Source organism: Monoraphidium neglectum (genome assembly GCF_000611645.1).
Source record: "Monoraphidium neglectum strain SAG 48.87 unplaced genomic scaffold scaffold00612, whole genome shotgun sequence".
NCBI lineage: Eukaryota > Viridiplantae > Chlorophyta > Chlorophyceae > Sphaeropleales > Selenastraceae > Monoraphidium > Monoraphidium neglectum.
In genome coordinates this window covers 4,570-22,657 of record NW_014013016.1, presented here as the reverse complement: position 1 = coordinate 22,657, position 18,088 = coordinate 4,570, and the positions used below count along the sequence as shown (strand labels likewise).

General features: G+C 61.3%; 3 protein-coding genes across 3 annotated transcripts in view; all 3 read right to left on the bottom strand.

Annotated features, from left to right (window-relative positions):
• MNEG_4418 (V-type H+-transporting ATPase subunit I) overlaps nucleotides 1-996 on the bottom strand; it is a gene marked incomplete at both ends in the record, with an annotated part of 2,025 nt that extends 1,029 nt beyond the window's left edge. Inside the window, 4 exons of the mRNA XM_014047108.1 lie at nucleotides 174-245; nucleotides 514-564; nucleotides 731-850; nucleotides 925-996. Coding sequence (XP_013902562.1) covers nucleotides 174-245; nucleotides 514-564; nucleotides 731-850; nucleotides 925-996 — 315 coding nt within the window. The remainder of the gene's footprint in view (nucleotides 1-173; nucleotides 246-513; nucleotides 565-730; nucleotides 851-924) is intronic.
• A 1,087-nt stretch (nucleotides 997-2,083) lies between these two features.
• On the bottom strand, nucleotides 2,084-3,103 carry MNEG_4417 (hypothetical protein; the record flags this gene model as incomplete). Its single annotated transcript, XM_014047107.1, has 1 exon — nucleotides 2,084-3,103. One exon carries the CDS (start codon nucleotides 3,101-3,103, stop codon nucleotides 2,084-2,086), a length of 1,020 nt encoding a protein of 339 aa, XP_013902561.1.
• Nucleotides 3,104-10,028: 6,925 nt separating this feature from the next.
• Nucleotides 10,029-10,530, bottom strand: MNEG_4416 (hypothetical protein; the record flags this gene model as incomplete). The annotated part of the gene is made up of 2 exons (XM_014047106.1): nucleotides 10,029-10,336; nucleotides 10,500-10,530. The coding sequence occupies 2 exons, from the start codon at nucleotides 10,528-10,530 to the stop codon at nucleotides 10,029-10,031; spliced, it is 339 nt and encodes a 112-aa protein (XP_013902560.1).
• Between the last annotated feature and the right edge of the window lie 7,558 nt (nucleotides 10,531-18,088).

The window sequence follows — 18,088 nt, the reverse complement described above, 5'->3', positions numbered from 1 at the left end:
GTCCAACGCGGCCCGCGTCGTGGTTGGGAGGGCAGAGGGGCTGGCCGGCAGCGCAGCCGGTCCGCCAGGACGCTGCTGCTGCCGGGACGCGCGTCCACGCCGCTGCGGCGTGCTGCTGGGCTGCGGCCCGCTGCAGCATGGAGAGCCCCACTGCCCCTCAATTCGAAGCCCACCTCCAGCTCGTCCAAGTCGTAGGTTTTGTCAGCCACTGCACGGATGCCGATAGTCAGGCCCGCCTTCTCGACCTGCCAGGTCAGCATTGAGGGTACACACGGTGGCGCAGCTGAGCCCACTCAGCTGCGCCGGACAGAGCGGCCCGCCGGACTGGCAGGGCGCGGCCGCTCGCGGGCAGCCGCTGCAGGCAGCCGCTGCAGGCAGCCGCTGCAGGCAGCCGCAGCGAAGCGTGCTGCCGCCGTGCGGCAGCACGCGTGTGTTTCGCGCGCGGCCCCGGCAGGGGCGCATGATGCCATGTTGGGGCCGCGGCGATTAGGGTTCCTGCTGCTGTGTCCGCACCTGGTCGTGGAAAAACCGGATCTTCCTGGCCATCTCGTCGCAGCGCTTGACCTGTGGTAATGCGGAGTTGGGGGCGCTCATAGATAGGGCTGGGCGCTGCGCGGTGACGCAGCACGCAGCACGCACGTGCGGCGCACATGCTGCGGCGCGCACTGTATCTCGCTCGTGCATCACCCTTGTACGCCACGGCCTAGCCCAGCCACAGCACACCGCCAACCTGATTGGCATAGGTGCGCTGGAACGCGCTTTTGTCCGCGTTCAAGTCCTTGAACTGGAGCAGGCCGACGTCCCCGAGCGCCCCGATCGTGTCATGAGCTGACTCCGCAGGTACCATCAGCTGCAAGTGTTTCAGAAGCGATCAGTGCCACTGTAGTGCACAGGAAAGGCCTGCCAAGACAGCGATCAACGCACCTGCACGAGCTGCATCTCCTCCGAGCGCCATAGGTCAATATTATTGAAGCCAAAGTCTAGAAGCTTGGCCATACCGCTGTTCGGGGTTGCTCCAGGCCCCTCTGCGCTGCGGGGCCTCCGCTGTCTGGGGTCGAAAGCCCCTGTTAGGTTTGAAGCGCGCACAGTCTCCCGGGCGCTTTTATAGTACGAACGTGTACAAAAATGTAGATCATGGCCAAAGCGCGGGTGAGGTCGCTTCGCGCAGCGCTCAGATCAGCAGGTCAGGGAAGCAGCTGCCCATTGCATTCATGAGGTGCGGTCATCAGGCGCAAGTGTGGCAGTCGGGTGCTCTGGCACACGCAGGTTTTTCCCTCCAAGAAAATTCAAGCCAATATTTACTGGAAATGTGCCTGTGCAATGTGTGAGAATATTTCTGGTCTCGTGTTGGTCTGCACACGTCAGCAGCCAAGAGGACGCAACTCCTGTAGGCACCTCACAAAACGATGGCAAACCACTGCCGGAAGTTCAGTGATTGTCAAAATACAGGCACACATGGCGGTCTGCATGCGGCATCACCCGGTCGGGTGATGCCGCCTGCACAGGCGCCGGCGAAGGGCCCACACCCACCCAAAGCAGCTCTCAGAGGTGCTGGCCTGCTGACAAGGCAGGCTCGGCGGCCGGGCATGGGATGTTGTTGAGTATGCACGTGCTGAGAACGCACTAGGCAGCAGCTGCCCCCTGCTGCATCGAGGGGCCCCGCCGCAGCCCCGGCTGGAATGGGCGGGGTGCAAGTGTTGCTGGGGAAAAAAGGGGGAGGGAGCAGCGCAAACACACATCGTTTCGAAAGGCGCTCGCGGCACCCCGGGGCCCGACAGCAGCGCCAGGGGCTGTGCGCGCGATATAGTTACGCTCCGCCGCTCAATGCATGCGCGCCCGCACGGCGCCAAGCTGCGCCGTGCGGGCGGGGGCACGCGCTGCCAGTCGTCCCCCTTGCCAAAGCCGTGCGGCTCCTCCACACGCGCGCCCATCAGCCGCTGGGCCACTTGGCAGGAGAGGCGCAAGGCTCTGGGCGCCCTGCAAGCAGCGCCCTCCATCATGGAACACCCTGGGCCCGCCGGCACGGCCGCGCCGTGGGCCAACCCCTCCGGCCGCCCTGCGCGCAGCGGCCGCCGGCCGCCGCTCATGCGCGCGCCGCCGACGCCGGCGGCTCCTCGCCGCGCTCGATCCAGATCTCCCCGACGCACTCGACGACCTGCCGCAGCTTCCCCACCAAAATGCGGTGCCCCGCGCCGGTCGGCACTGTCGTGTCGGGGATCACAAACTGGCCCTCCGAGCCGTTGAAGACCGGCAGCAGCCGCCCGTCGGCGAGCACGAGGTGCCGCCGCGCCGACGCCGCGCCCGGCGGCGCCGCCGACGCGGCCATGCCGGAGCCCGCGCCCGCGGAGAACGACACGATGTTGAAGCCGGGCACGCCGTTGCAGTGCGCGAGCGTCAGGAGGTCCCGCGCGTCGCGCGGCAGCTGCAGCGCGCGCGCGCCGGGCGGCAGCAGCGCGGCGCGGCCCTCGAGCCGAGACACGATCAGCGCGGCCGGCGGCTCGGTCGGCTTGAGGACGACGGGCAGGCCGCGGGCGTCGGAGATGATTGGGTACAGGATCGACCCGTGCGCGATGTGTGTCGCGTCGGCGACGTCGTCAACCGCCTTGGCCGTCCGCGCCGTCGCCGCCTCGACGCGCGCGATGCGCTTCTGGAGGGCGATCAGCTGCGTCCCCAGCGCGCCGACGCCCTTCACGTGCAGGGCGATCGCCGCCAGCTGCTGCTTGATCTCCGCCAGCTCGTCCGCCGACGCGGCGCCGCCGGCGCTGGTGAGCGGGACGGCCGCACCGTTGACGACGAGGGAGGGCGCGGCACCGGCGGCGGCCGCTGCCGCGCCGGCGTCGGGGACGGTTATGTTGAGGCCGGTCAGGCTGCCGGACGGCCCTTGCACGAGCTGGATGGTCAGGCCGGCGGCGGGGGCGGCGGCCGGGGCAGCGGCCGGGGCGGCGGCGGCGCCGGGCGCCGCGGTCGCGACGCCGGCGCCGTTAGCGCCGGCGGCCTGGGGCGGTTTGCGGTGGGGTGTTGAGCGTTTGAGGGTGAGGCTACGTGTGGCATCGGTGTTGCAGAGTTGGGGGTGGTAGAGTGGCCAAGGGGCGTCGAAGCACATGTCCTTGCGAGCAGCGGCGGGAAACTGATCGCGACCGTCGCCTCACCAACCGCTGCGGGATTGCACCATGCAGCAATGCAGCAGCCAGCCGTCCGTAAGCATCTTGAACCACAGGCATGCGACATGTGACACGCGTGTGGTAGCCAACCTTGGTGCCGCTTGCAAACACGCGCACGCTGCGCCGGCCCAGGGGTGTAGTAGGAGCAGCGGGAGCGGGTGCAGCGCAGCGCGTTTGGGTCGTCCGCGGCCCTGCCACAGCCATTGAACGCGCGTGGAGCGCAAGCGTGCCGTGCATCTTTGCCGAACTGCACTGTCCCGAATGCTGGACGCGCGCTGTCGTGGGATGGTCGACACTCCACCTCGAGGCAGAAGCCGTTCTGGCTTGCTGGAGACTGGCCCCTGTAGATTTTTGATCGATTTAATCGCAAATTCTGTGTCGTACCGCTGCTTCAACTGATGCGCCCCGATCGAACTCCGCCAACGATGGACCCTTGATTTGGTGGGCAATAAGGCCGCTGCACGAGTGAGGTGGGCAAACACGCCTAATTACGGCACATCGAGATATAATGTCGTCGTCAGGGAACGATCCGCTATGTTGAGTATGGCCACTGTCACTGGGTGACGCCACCGTTGACCGCAGTCGCGCTGTGCAGCAATTTCTCTTGGGGCAGGTCTATGATGCACATTAAACTGGCACATGTGAAGTACGCGCGGACAAGATCAACAGCTTGAGTTCGGTGTGATGAAAGGTGCAGATATGCATATAAGCCACTTCATTCATGCATACCCCAAATCGCTCGCTGCGATGCCCGGGGACCCGAGCCACCAGGATGGTGGGCAAGCGCCTCCAAAGACCAACTGCGGTTGTATTTCAGGCACTGAGCCGATTCTCTGAGTATGGCGGTTGAGCAGATTGTGGATGTGCGCCGCCACTTCCGCCCTCGCTACCTCGATGTGAAGTGGTGCGACGCATGAGAGCGCATGCCACCAGGCCACCTGTCTCCCCGTGTTCCCAGCGTCGCCTGTTACTGTATATAGCAATATCTTTGCGCACCCTGGCCTTGCTGTCAGTGCTGCATCAGGCTGCCCTGTCCCTCGTCGATGGGCTGGGAAGGGCAGGCTGTGCAGCGCGTCCTGCGCTGTGCTGTTCTCGTTGATTGCGGGGCGGCCCTTGGAATGTCTGTGGTATGGAGATTAAAATGATGCTTATCACTTGTTCATGGTGCGACAAAATTTTTGAAAATGTATGACCAGCCACGTCCACAACGCTGCTTTGCAACAATTGGAAGGGCGTCATGGCGATTTCAGACGCTCATCGGGAGTAAATCGCACGCACACAGCATGCACTGGGCAGCGATGCGGATGCATACATAGGCGCCTAGAGAAGCTGATGTGGGTCGATCCAGGTAACCAATGCGCGGCAGCAGGCAGGGCTGCGGGCACGCGACTTCAAGCAACACTCTTTCAGACAGCGCGCGCCCATTTTGCGCCGCGGCGGAAACGAGCTTGGCTGCAAAGCGACCGCACTCGTCGAAAAACATGGTCGGGTCAAACCGACAGTTGTGAACTTCAAGATGCGCAAGGTTTGGCAGGCAATTTACGAGGGCCTCCACTCGGTCTCGTGTCAGCAAGCACCCCTGCAGATGCAGTGAGCGCAGACCGCTGCAGGCCGTGAGGTCTGAGATGCAGCCCTGCAGCTCGGGGCCGGTGACTGCGAGGCTCTCAAGGCGCCCTGCCCAGCTAGCTATAGCTGCAAGGGGCGGAAGGGCAGTGAGAACAGGCTGCCACGTGTCGCCGAAAATGGCAGTGCGGCAGTTCGGAAAGGCAAGCGCGAGTGACGTAGGGAAAGCATTGGTGACCACAGCTGACAGGTGGAGGGAGTGCACGCGCTCGAACTGCACTGGGGACATTGCGCACTCTGCGCCACGCCCTTCTGCAAAGAGTGCGAGCTCCTCGAGCGTCCCGGCACACGGCGCGAGGTCGCACAGCCCGCCGGCCACGCAGGGCCAGAATTGGGTCGTGTCTTCCACATAGTTGTAGAGGGCGAGGCAGCGCAGACGCGTGAGGTTGCGCACGAGGCGCGCCGCCGGCAGCCGCACGCCGATTTCATTGCCTTCATCCTTTGAGGCGAAGCCGAGCTCAGAACGGCGCCTGAAGTCAACGACCATGCCGGCGAGCTCGGTCAGGGTGGTGAGCTGGGAGTGGTACATCAAAATGGGGGTTGGGATCGAGGGCAGGGGGCATGCATTAGAACTGACCAGCAAAGTGGGCATGCGCATGCGTGAGATGCGTACATGCGCAACCATGCAATGCGTGCATCCCCATGGAGGCGCACCTCATGCGCAGACGCATGCCGCCGCTGGAGCCGCCAACGCGTGGATGAAGGGGCGACATCTAATTGCGCAACAGCACATGCTGCAAAGTCATGATTTGGGTGCCCTTTGCCAGGGCCGGCCCACGTGTCACCTTGTTCACGGCAAGGATGAACGATGAGAAGCCCTTTTCATCTGCGCCGCACCCAAGCCGCAGGTCTCGCATTTGGACGGCGTTCAGCACCAGCGCCTCAAGCGCGGTGCACGCCCCGACCGCGCGCAGCCACGAGGGCCCCACGCCGTTGCCGCCAACAAAGCCCTGCAACTGCAGCCGCTTGAGGCCGGCTGGCAGCCACCCCTCGCTGGCCTGATCCATCCGGCCGGCAAAGTCAAGGCTGGTGAGGCCCGAGAGTCGGCCCAGCATGTTTAGCAAGGGCGGGTTGCGCACGTCACAGCCCACAAGGCGCAGCGACACCAGGCGCGTGGCAAGCGGCGGCGCCAGTAGCCTTGCTGCCAAGCAAGGCCATGATGGCTTCAGGGGGAAATTATAAACGTTTGTTGACAGCTGCGCCTCAATATGTTTGAGCAGAGGGCAGTGCCTGCGATGCAAGTGTGCGTGCGAGGATGTGTTAGGAGGGGGCGGCAGGCGCACGCTGCCAGATCGCAGGCGTTGCGGCTTGGCGCAGCAGCAAACAGAAGGTGTTGCTGGCTGCGAGCACAATGTGGCAAGACGTGGGCACGTGCAAGCATGGGCAGCTGCGCAGCTTGGCGGATGGCACCAACACACCCACCGCGCCGCAGCTTCCAGGAGGTCCAGGACCAACCCTGCCACAGCATCGTCGACATCCGGCAGCCTCAGCCGCCGCAAGCCGCGCCACAGCTGACAGCGCGCCGTGAACGCACGGGCCGCCCCCAGCTTCGTTCCTGGACCGGTAGTTTCCCGAAAGTTTAGCTGACGTCGGGAGCCGAGCACCAGGCGCCGCAGCAAGGGGCTGGCGGCGTTGAGCGCCTGCAGCGTGCCGCGGTCCTCGATGCCAGCAATGATGCGCTCCAGCATGTCGTCCGGCAGGGGCAGCACGGGCGCAGGGGCCGCGCGTGCGTGCGGGGCAGGCGGCGTCGGCAGGGGTCGGGACGCCGCAGCTGTGGCGACGGTCCTGCTGCGCGTGACGGGGCCTGCGTGATGGGTTGCCATGAAGTCAGCTGTATTCAGACGGAATCATCGGGGTGTGCAATAATGCTTGCAGTCGCACCTGCGTGTTCTGTTGTCGGAGAAGTAGACATTTTTTTGGCGCGATCTGGATCTGAAGCCCGATCAATGACGACCTGTGATAATTTTTTTTGATGAGAGAATCAGCGATCGAGAAAATCTACTTGCTGGGCAGGCGGCTATCAGCTTAGGGGACTCGCAGTTGCGCAGCAGCGGCACTCTTGGAGGGCGCTTGGCTCGAAGCTGCGCACGTCCTTAACTCACGCTGCCCCCCTACGCCGAGTGTACTGTATTCTACTCTACTCTCAATCCTGTTACGATCATATGATTTTACTTCATCATGCATGCGTGCCCGGGCCAAGCGCAGCACTCATTATCACTGTTGCCCCACTCAACCGACGGCTGGGCGCCGTGCTGCCACAGAGTCAGGATGGAATCGCCCCCAACCAAAAGCAAGCAGCTGCAATCCTATCCGCCATAAACAAGGAATGCACATGTCATCTATAGGATGTGATGCCCACGCAAAGTCGTTGCACTTGCTCGCTATGATTGCACATACAATGACTGCTATCAATGCAACGGCGCCTGCTGTCTCCCCTGTTCTCTTGTGACTGTCTTGTATTAAATGGTCAAGTGGTCCAGCTGACATGTTGATGGTGAATCAACAAGGATTGAGCTAATCAGCATTTATAGCTTTCCAATCAGGACTAGGCTGTCGTGCCAAATAGTTATCAAATAGTTTGCCCCCAATGTCGCGCTGTGCAGCAATATCTCAAGAGGCACGTCTGTGACGTACTGTAAATTGTACAAACGGCAAAGGTGAAGCACATTTGTGGCAAAGATGAGCAGCTTGAACGCGGTGTGTCGAAGGGTGCAGTTGAGCGCGCAATCCAGTGCATACATGCGTCGAGAAATCGCCCTCTGTGGACTGCGGTGCTCGCCGACCCAAGCGACCAGGATGGTGGCCAAGCATGTCCTCAGGGCAACCGCCGTTGTCTGGCAGGCACTGAGCCCATTTACCGTCAGGCGCCCCGGTGCGCAATGGGCTCAGGGGGTGGGCTGTGGCCAAGCAACCCAATGCAACGAAGCCCTGACTGATTAGGTGTGCGTGATGCTTCCTCGCTTGAGGCGAAGCCATCAGGGGCTGAGCCGCTTGGGTGCGAGGCCTCTGAAAACTGTTACTTTATTGTGCGTGATTGCAGTGGCCCGTTCGGTGCGGCGCCAGTTGTGCATCGGCCCGCATTGTGTACGACAACCTCCCTAGAGGTGAAGCGGTGAGCCGCATGCGTTAGAGCGTTAGCCACCAGGCCACTTGTCTACCCATGGTCCCAGCTCCGGGTGTTTCTGTAAGTAGTACCTGCGCGCGCTCGCTGGCCTTGCTGGCAGTGCTGCTGTACGGCCTGCCCGATCGCACACCGGCCGGCACTGCAGTGCGTCCACTGCGCTGTGCCGGGCGACGATGGCAGGCCGTACCTGTGGATGCGATGGTATCAATCAAAAACGTACGCATGTCCACCCTGTGTCGATGGTGTGACCCTAGATTTGGAGATCCTTGGCCAACCACATACACCACACCGCTTTTTAACACACAATTTGGCTTCGCGGCGGTTCTGAGACACTCGGCAGCGGTGAGGTCGATTCTTACATGCTTGCAGCAAGCATCACCAGCAACGTGGATACATGCATGGGCGCCTAGCAATCTTGGGTTAACGCGGGGGGCACGCCAAAGAACCGATGCGTGGCAGCAGGCAGGGCTGCGGCCACAGGAAGTCAGTAGACACTCCCGCAGCCAGCGTGCGACCATTGCGCGCGGCGGCCGCCACAAGCTTTGCCGTAAAGTGGCCGTCATTCCAGGCAAACCAACAGCTGTGAACTTGAAGTTGCAAAAGGTTGGGCAGGCAATCTACGAGGGACTCCACATGGTCTCGTGTCAGCTCTAGCTTCTTGTCGTCGACCCAACATTCCTTTGTCATCTGCAGCTGCAGCGAGCGCAGGCCGCTGCAGGCCGCAAGGTCTGAGATGCGGCCCTGCAGCTTGGGGCCGGTGAGAGCTAGGCTCTCAAGGCGCCCCCCCAAGCCAGTTATCGCCGCGAGGGTCGGAAGGGCGCTGAATGTGTTCGCCCACGTGTCGCCAAAAATGGCGGTGCGGCAGTTTGGGAAGGCGAGCGCGAGTGATTTTGGATTAATACTGGAAAAAATGGTTGAGAGGTGGAGGGAGTGCACGCGCTCAAATTGCAGCGCGCCTGCCGTGCTGTCCCAATGTACAGAGAGGGCGAGCTCCTCAAGCGTCCCAGCACATGGCGCGAGGTCGCACAGCGCGCCGGCGACGCAGGGCCCGAGGTCAGGCGTGCGGTCTCTGAAGGTGTAGAGGGCGAGTCGGCGAAGGCGCGTGAGGTTGTGCACGAGGCGCGCCGCCGGCAGCCACATGCCGAACTGATCATGTTCATCCTCTGAGGCGTCAGGGTCTGGTAGACGCAGCCGACGGTGAAAGACCATGCCAGCGAGCTCGGTCAGGGTAGTGAGCTGGGAGAGGCATGCGGAAATGCGGGTTGGCATTGAGACCAGGCAGGATCAGGGGTATGCATTAGGAACGGCCAGCACAGTGGGCATGCGCATGCATGAAATTCGTGCATGCGCATGCATGGGATGCATGCACGCGCATGAACGCTCATGCGAGCATGCTTAAAGCCCACGCGACCGCTCGAGCTGCCCCCGCATGCATGACCGGGCACCAGCCAATTGCGCCAAAGCACATGCTGCAAATACATTCCAGGGCGATCGCACGCAAACCTTGTTTATGGCGTGAAGGAACGATGAGAAGTCCTTTTCATCTGCGCTGCACCCCAACCGCAGGTCTCGCACTTGCACAGCGTTCAGCACCAGCGACTCCAGCGCGGTGCAAGCCCCGACCGCGCGCAGCCACGAGGGCCCCACACCGCCGCCGTCAGAAAAGCCCTGCAGCTCAAGCCGCTTGAGGCCGGCTGGCAGCCACCCTTCGCTGGCCTGGTCCATTCGGCCGACGAACTCCAGGCTGGTGAGGCTCGCGAGGCAGCCCAGCATGTTGAGCAGCGGCGGATTGCGCACGTCACAGCATGAAAGGCGCAGCGACACCAGGCGCGTGGCAAGCGGTGGCGCCACTAGCCTTGCTGCCAAGCGAAGCCATGATGGCTGTTGGGGCTGATCACAAAAGTACGTTGACAGCTGCGCCTCAATATGCTCGAGCCGTGGGCAGTGCCTGCGACGCAAGTGTGCGTGCGAGGGGGCGGCAGGCGCATGCTACCACATCGCAGGGGTTGCGGCTTGGCGCAGCAGCAAACAGAACGTGTTGCTGGCTGCGAGCACAATTTGGCAAGACATGGGCACGTGCAAGCACTGGCGGCTGCAAAGCAGGTTGGCAGATGGCACAATCACACCCACCTCGCAGCCGCATGCATGAGCGCCAGGACCACCTCCGCCGCAGCGTTGTTGACGTCCGGCAGTCTTAGCCACCGCAAGCCGTGCCACAGCTGGCAGCGCGCCATGACGGCACAAGCAGCCTCCAGTGTGGATCCTGTACGGGTCGTCTCTCGGAGGTTTAGCCGCCGCCTCGAGCCGAGCACCAGGCGCCGCAGCGAGGGGCTGGCGGCGTTGAGCGCCCGCAGCGTATCGCAGTCCTCAATGCCAGCAATGATGCCCCCCAGCACGTCGTCCGGCAGGGGCAGCACGCCCGCCGTGGCTGCGCGTGCGTGCGGGGCAGGCGGCGCCGGCGGGGGTCGGGACGCCGCAGCTCTGGCGGCCGTCCTGCTGCGCGTGGTGGGGCCTGCGAGGTGATGTGCCATCACGTCAGCTGTGTCCGGACAGCGTTATCAGGTTTAAGCATCAGCTCCTTGAGGTCGCACCTGCGTATTCAGTGGTCGGAAATACAGACATTTTGGCGCGATCTTGATCTGAAGCCTGATCTGTGACGACATGTATAAGAAAACACAATGATAATTGACTTAGCAATTAGAAACACATATTGCTTGGCAGGCGGCCATCAGGTTGGGGGACCCGCACTTGCGCAGCAGCACTCGTAGTACTGTAGTGGGCGCTCGCCTGGGGTTGAAGCTGCCTGTGACGGTCACGTGATTTGCAGCTCATGCATGCGTGCCTATCCCCAGTGCACCACAAAAGAATATTGTCACACTCAATGATTACAATGTGGCCCCGCCGACATTTGGAAGGTGAGTTACCGAGCAGCAATTTCAACTTTCCAGTATGGGGTATGGGGGTTAGTGTGTTAGGATTGAGTAGTCTGAAAAACCATTGACCGCTGTTGCGCTGTGCAGCAATACCTCCTTGGCAGGTCTGCGATGCGTGTACGAATGGAGAGGGTAAATCATGTGTGGAGAAGATGAACAGCTTGCATCTAGTGCATCGAAGGGTGCAGTTGTGCGCGTAAGCCCCTTCATTCATGCGTGGCGCAAACCTATCTCTGCAATGCCCGAGCACCCAAACCACCAGGATGGTGGGCAAGCGCCTCTATAGACCGACACCGGTTGTCTTCCGCATACAGGCGCACAGCCCATTCTTTGAGTATGGCACGCGGGCAGAGTGTGGATGTGCGCCGCAACTGCCGGCCTCGTCACCCCCCTTTGCGTGAAGCGGTGCGTCGCATTAGAGCCCTAACCACCAGGCCGCGTGTCTCCCTGTGGTCCCAGCGCCGCATACTGTATTCCTGTAAGCACAGTAGTACAGTCTTCCCCCGCTACAGAGAACTCCGCCATAGCGAAAACCCTGCCTACAGCGAACGCCGCCGCTACCCCCAATACCAGCAGCTGCCCAATTTCAGTTTTCGCGATAGCGAACAAGCCGGCTATAGCGAACGTGCCGCCGACCCCCGATGGGTTCACTGTAGCGGGGGAAGACTGTACCTGCGCCCGCTGGTCTTGCTGGCAGTGCTGCTGTATGGCCTGCCCTATCGCACACCAGCTGGCTCTGCAGTGCATCTACTGCGCTGTGCCGGGTGATGATGGCAGCCCGTACCTGTGGATGCATGGTATCAATCAAAAACCTACGCATGTCCACCCTGTGTCGATGGTGTGACCCTAGATTTGGAGATCCTTGGCCAACCACATACACCACACCGCTTTTCAACACACTATTTGGCTTCACGGCGGTTCTCAGACACTCGGGAGCGGTGAGGTCCATTCTTACATGCTTGCAGCATGCATCATCAGCAATTCGGATACATACATAGGCGCCCAGCAATCTTGGGTTCAACACGGGGGGAACGTCAAAGAACCGATGCGTGGCAGCAGGCAGGGCTGCGGCCACATGACGTCAAAAGTAGACACTAGCGCAACCAGCGTGCGACCGTTCCGCGCAGCGGCTGCCACAAGACCCGCCGCAGAGTGGCAGTACTCGTTTGGGAAGAAAATTGCGGCATAAGGAAAGTTGCAAACATGGATTTGCACAAGATTTGGCAGGCAATCTACGAGTGCCTCCACTCGGTCTTGTGTCAGCGCGTACAGCTTATCATCGGTCAGCCACGACCCCCCTATCATCTGCAGCTGCAGCGCGCGCAAGGCGCTGCAGGCCATGAGATCAGAGATGCGGCCCTTCAGGTCGGGGCCGGTGGGAGCGAGGCTCTCAAGCGAGCCCCCCGCGCCTCAAGCCAGGATTGGCTCGCTTTGATGGCCGGCCGGCATGAGGTGCCTACTCGCGGTTGCCTGCGATGCACGCATACGCATGAACACCCATGCGAGCCTCCTGCCTGCAGACGCATGCCGCCGCTACGGCCACCATCGCATGCGTGAAGGAGCCGACAGCCCACTGTGCTTAAGCACATGCTGCAGGGCAGGCGTACCTTGTTTACGGCGTGGAGGAACGACGAGAAGTCCGTTTCATCTGCGCCACACCGCAGTTGCAGGTCTTGCACTTCCACGGCGTTCAGCACCAGCGACTCCAGCGCGGTGCACGCCCGGACCGCGCGCAGCCATGAGGGCCCCACGCCGACGCCGTCGGCAAAGCCCTGCAACTCCAGGCGCTCGAGGCCGTTCAATTCCAGGGCTGGTGAGGCTCGAAAGGCTGCTCAGCATGCCGGCTGAGCTATGGCGGGTTAGTGAAGGATTAGGATTTCTACAGCGTCCTGCGGCCTCCCGCTTCTGGAGCTATCTGGGCTCATGGCTTTGGCCTAGCTATAAAGAACCAGTGGTTTGAGTATAAGATTCAAATGGCTGCCGCGCACCGTTCAAAGCAGAGGTCAAAGAAGAAATGAGGTGTCATGTGCAGCGACAACAGGCACATGGCAAGCGGTGGTGTCTGTAGCCGTGCCATTAGGCGAACCCATGTTGGGTCCTGAGGCGTACAGTCTGTCCGCAGCTGCGCCTCAATCTGCTCGAGCAGTGGGCAGTGCCTGTGAGGCAAGCGTGTGTGGGTGGTAGCGTATTGGGGGGGGGGTGGCACGGGCTTGACATTGTGCCAGTTGATTTGGACATTGCAAGCGTTGCAACTTGGCGCGGTGGCTCAGAAGAGGTTGTGCTGGCTGCCTGCCCAACATGGCGCGACACGGGCATGTGCAAGCATGAGCAGCTGCGCAGCTTGGCGGATGGCACTACCACACCCACCGCGCAGCCTCGTCCAGGAGCGCCAAGACCACCTCCGCTGAAGCACTGTTGAAGTGCGGCAGCCTGAGCCACCGCAAGCCGTGCCACAGCTGGCAGCGCGCCGTGACGGCACGGGCCGCCTCCAGTGTCGATCCTAGATAGGAAGTTTCTCGCAGGTTGAGCTGCCGCTGTGAGCCCAGCACCAGGCGGCGCAGCAAGGGGCTGGCGGCATTGAGCGCCCGCAGCGTGCCGCAGTCCTCAATGCAAGCAATGATGAGTTTGAGCATGTCGTCTGGCAGGGGCAGCACGGCCGCGGCAGCCGTGCTTGCGTGCACGACATGCGGCGCCGACTGGGGTTGGGACGCTGTGGCGGCGGTCCTGCTGCGCGTGGTGGGGCCTGCGCAGTGGGTTGCCATCACGTCAGCTTTGTCCAGACGGTATCATCGGGTGTGTGCATCGTTGCTTGCAGTCGCACCTGCGTACTCAGTTGTCGGAGAAGCAGACATTTGGCGCGATCTGATCTGGATCTGAATTTGATCAATAACGACCTATATGATAATCGTTTTCCGATTAGAGAATCAGCGATCGAGTGGATTAACTTGCTTGGCAGGCGGCCATCATCTTAGGGGACTCGCAGTTGCGCAGCGGCACTTGTGGAGGGCGCCTGCCTGAGTTTGAAGGATTTTGTTGTGTACAATGGTCAAGTGGTTCAGCTGACATTTGAAAGGTGAGTTCACCATCATCAAATGCTCAGCAGTTACAACTTTCCAATCAGGATTAGGTGGTCATGTTACTGTTGACCGCTGTCATGCTGTGTAGCAATATCTCGTGCGGCTGTCATGTCTGTGATGCGTGTGCCAAGGGAGAGGGTGAATCACTTGTGGAGAAGATGAACAGCTTGCATCCAGTGCATCAAACGGTGCAGTTGTGCGCATCAGCCACTGCATTCATGCGTCGCGCAAACAAATGTCAGATTGGTTTGCGCCATGCATGAATGCACTGCAGAGGCTCTGCAATGCCGGGGGACCCAAGCCGCTAGGATGGCAGGCAAGCGCATCCACAAACCAAGCAATTGCGGTTGTCTTCCAGGCACACAGCCCATTCTTCGAGTACGGCAGGTGGGCACATTGCGGATGTGCGCCGCCACTGCCGGCCTCCTCATCCCACGAGTGTAAATCGGCGCGCCGCCCGAGAGCGCAAGCCACCTGTCTCCCTGTTGTCCCAGCGCCGCATGTTTCTGTGAGCAGTACCCGTGCACGCCCGCTGGCCTTGCTGGCAGTGCTGCTGTACGGCCTGCCCTATCGCACACCAGCTGGCACTGCAGTGCATCTACTGCGCTGTGCCGGGTGATGATGGCAGCCCGTACCTGTGGATGCGATGGTATCAATCAAAAACCTACGCATGTCCACCCTGTGTCAATGGTGTGACCCTAATTTTAAAGATCCTTGGCCAGCCACATACACCACGCTGCTTCGCAAAACACTACAGTATTTGGCTTCGCGGCGAACCTTGAACACTCGGCGGCGGTGAGGTCCATTCTTACATGATTGCAGCATGCATCATCAGCAACGCATATAATATTTGGGCGCCCAGCAATCTTGGGTTCAACACGGGGGGAACGTCAAAGAACCGATGCGTGGCAGCAGGCAGGGCTGCGGCCACATGACGTCAAAAGTCGACACTAGTGCAACCAGCGTGCGACCGTTCCGCGCAGCGGCTGCCACAAGACCCGCCGCAGAGCGGCAGTACTCGTTTGGAAAGAAAATTGCGGCATAAGGAAAGTTGCAAACATGGATTTGCACAAGATTTGGCAGGCAATCCACGAGGGCCTCCACTCGGTCTTGTGTCAGCGCGTACAGCTTCTCATCGGTCAGCCACAACCCCCCTATCATCTGCAGCTGCAGCGAGCGCAGGCCGCTGCAGGCCGTGAGGTCAGAGATGCAGCACTGAAGGTCGGAACCGGCGAGAGACAGGCTCTCAAGGTGCCCTTGCATGCCAGCTATAGCTGCAAGGGGCGGAAGGATGTTGGAGACAGCGTCTCTTGTGTCGCCAAAAATGGCAGTGCGGCAATTCGGAAAGGCGAGCGCGAGTGATGTAGGGTAAGCATCGATCGCCTCCGCTGAGAGGTGGAGGGAGTGCACACGCTCAAACTGCACCGGGGGCAGCGCGCCTTCCGCGCCGCCCCCCTTCAAACAGAGTGCGAGCTCCTCGAGCGTCCCGGCACACGGCGCGAGGTCGCACAGCGCGCCGGCGACGCAGGGCCAGAGGTGGGTGGTGTGGTACTTATAGTTGTAGAGTGCGAGGCGGCGCAGCCGCGTGAGGTTGCCCACGAGGCGCGCCGCCGGCAGCCATACATCGATTTCGTCGTCTTCATCCTCTGAGGCGTGAGGGTCTTCAGAACGCGGCGAACGGTGAAAGACCATGCCGGCGAGCTCGGTTAGGGTAGTCAGCTGGGAGTGGCATGTGCAACGAGGGTTGGCATCAAGGCCAGGCAGGATCAGGGGTATGCATCAAGAATGGCCAGCAAAGTGCGCATGCGCATGCATGAGATTCGTGCATGCGCATGCATGGGATGCATGCACGCGCATGAACGCCCGTGCGAGCGCGCCTCATGCCCACAGATGCATGTGGCTGCTCAAGCCGCCCCCGCGTACATGACGGGGGAACAGCCAATCGCGTCTCATCACATGCTGCAAATGGATTCCATGGCAGAGCCGCGCGTACCTTGTTAACGGTGTGGAGGAACGACGAGAAATCATTTTCATCTGCGCCGCACCCCAATTGCAGGTCTCGCACTTCGATGGCGTTCAGCACCAGCGCCTCCAGCGCAGTGCAAGCCCCGACCGCGCGCAGCCACGAGGTCCCCACACCGCCGCCGTCGGCAAAGCCCTGCAGCTCCAGCCGCTTGAGGCCGGCCGGCAGCCACCCTTCGCTGGCCTTGTCCATAAGGCCGAAAAACTCGAGGCTGGTGAGGCTCGCAAGGCGGTTCAGCCTGTTGAGCAGCGGCGGATTGCGCACGTCACAGCCTAAAAGGCGCAGCGACGCCAGGCGCGTGGCGAGAGGTGGCGCCAGCAGCCTTGCTGCCAAGCGAGGCCATGATGGCTGCCGGGGCAGATCGTCAAAGTCTGTCAGCAGCTGCGCCTCAATATTCTTGAGCAGTGGGCAGTGCCTGCGATGCAACCAAGGGTGCGAGGATGTGTGTGGGGAGGGGGCAGCAACTCGCACGGTGCCAAATCGCAGGGGTTGCGGCTTGGCGCAGCAGCAAAAAGAAGGTGTTGCTGGCTGCAAGCAAAACATGGCAAGACATAGGCGCGTGCAAGCATCGGCAGCTGCACAGCTGGGTGGATGGCACAATCACACCCACCGCGCCGCAGCTTCCAGGAGCGCCAGGACCACCTCCGCCGCAGCGTTGTTGACATTTGGCAGCCCCAGCCGCCGCAAGCCGCGCCACAGCTGACAGTGTGCCGTGAACTCACGGGCCGCCCCCAGTGTTGATCCTGTTTGGGTCGTCTCTTTGAGGTTGAGCTGCCGCCGAGAGCCGAGCACCTGGCGCCGCAGCAATGGGCTGGCGGCGTTGAGCGCCTGCAGCGTGCCGCGGTCCTCGATGCAAGCAATGATGCGTTTCAGCACGTCGTCTGGCAGGGGCAGCGCCGCCGCAGCAGCCAGGCATGCGTGCGGGGCAGGCGGCTCGGGCAGGGGTTGAGACGCCGCATCTGTTGTCGGGGTCCTGCTGTGCGTGATAGCGCCTGCGCATGGGATGCCCTCACGTCAGCTGTGTTCAGACGGCATCATCGGATGCGTGCGTTGGGTGATCGATGGCGCACCTTCATTTCCAGTTGTCATTGCCGCGGACATTTCGGCACGATCTTGATCTGAAGCCCAATCAATCGCGATTAATCTCGATCAAAGATCAAGCAAGAAAAAATCATTTGCCTCGCAGGCAGCCATCAGCTTGAGGGACCCGCGGCTGCACAGCGGCACTCATGGATGTTGGTGGGCTGAGTTCGCAGCTGCCCGTGACACTGACTGACAGTCACTGAGCCGCTTGACTTCAACTCATGCATGCGTGCCTGTGCCACAAATCATCACTGAATGCTGTTGTCGTGGTCAATTCATGTCTGTGCACTGTGCTGCCACAGATTTAGGATGGAGTTGGCCCCAACAAATGTATGCAGCAGCGATAGTTCCCGCCATCAATCACAGAGATGAGATCATGCTTTGCGTGCTTCAACATGTGTAGCAACTGCTAGCAAAGCTACAAGGTCTATCTCCGCTATTGTCTTGTTGCTGTCTTGCCAGTGGTCCAGCTGGCACTCAAACTAATCAGCATAATCGACTCAGCATTTCAACTTTCTAGTCAGGATCAGATTGTCATCAGGCAGTTGTCATCTACAAGCATGAGTCGTGTGTGGTGCCCAATAGCCAGGTGTAGAGGCAGAGCAGTTGCTGCAGGCAACGCACACATGTGCGTCAGTGGTCACCCGTATGGTTGAGCATGCATGATCAACTTGATGCTCGAAGCAACACGGCCTGTGTGCATGCAGGGCCTGTATACATGGAGACACTGTATACATGCGGGCATCCTTGAGGGCACTCCAACTCCTTGATAGGGCCGATCGACGTGGCAGTGGGGGAAATGGCTCTGTGTTGCGGCTGCAGTCGGCTGGCTTCATCGCTCTTGTGCCTGCAGAACTGTGTGCTGGGGGCAAAACAGGGGAAGCTGCACTGCAGCGTTCCCGAATGTGGCAGGGAGGCACTGGAGGGGAACAGCCGGAAGGTCGACCGACTGCGCTGCCCCAGCATCCGGCCCAGTCTCTCCCCAAATCAGCTGCCGCTGCAGCCGCAGCGAGGCCGCTGCAGGCCGCGAGGTTTGAGTTGCGGGCGTGCAGGTCGGGGCCAGT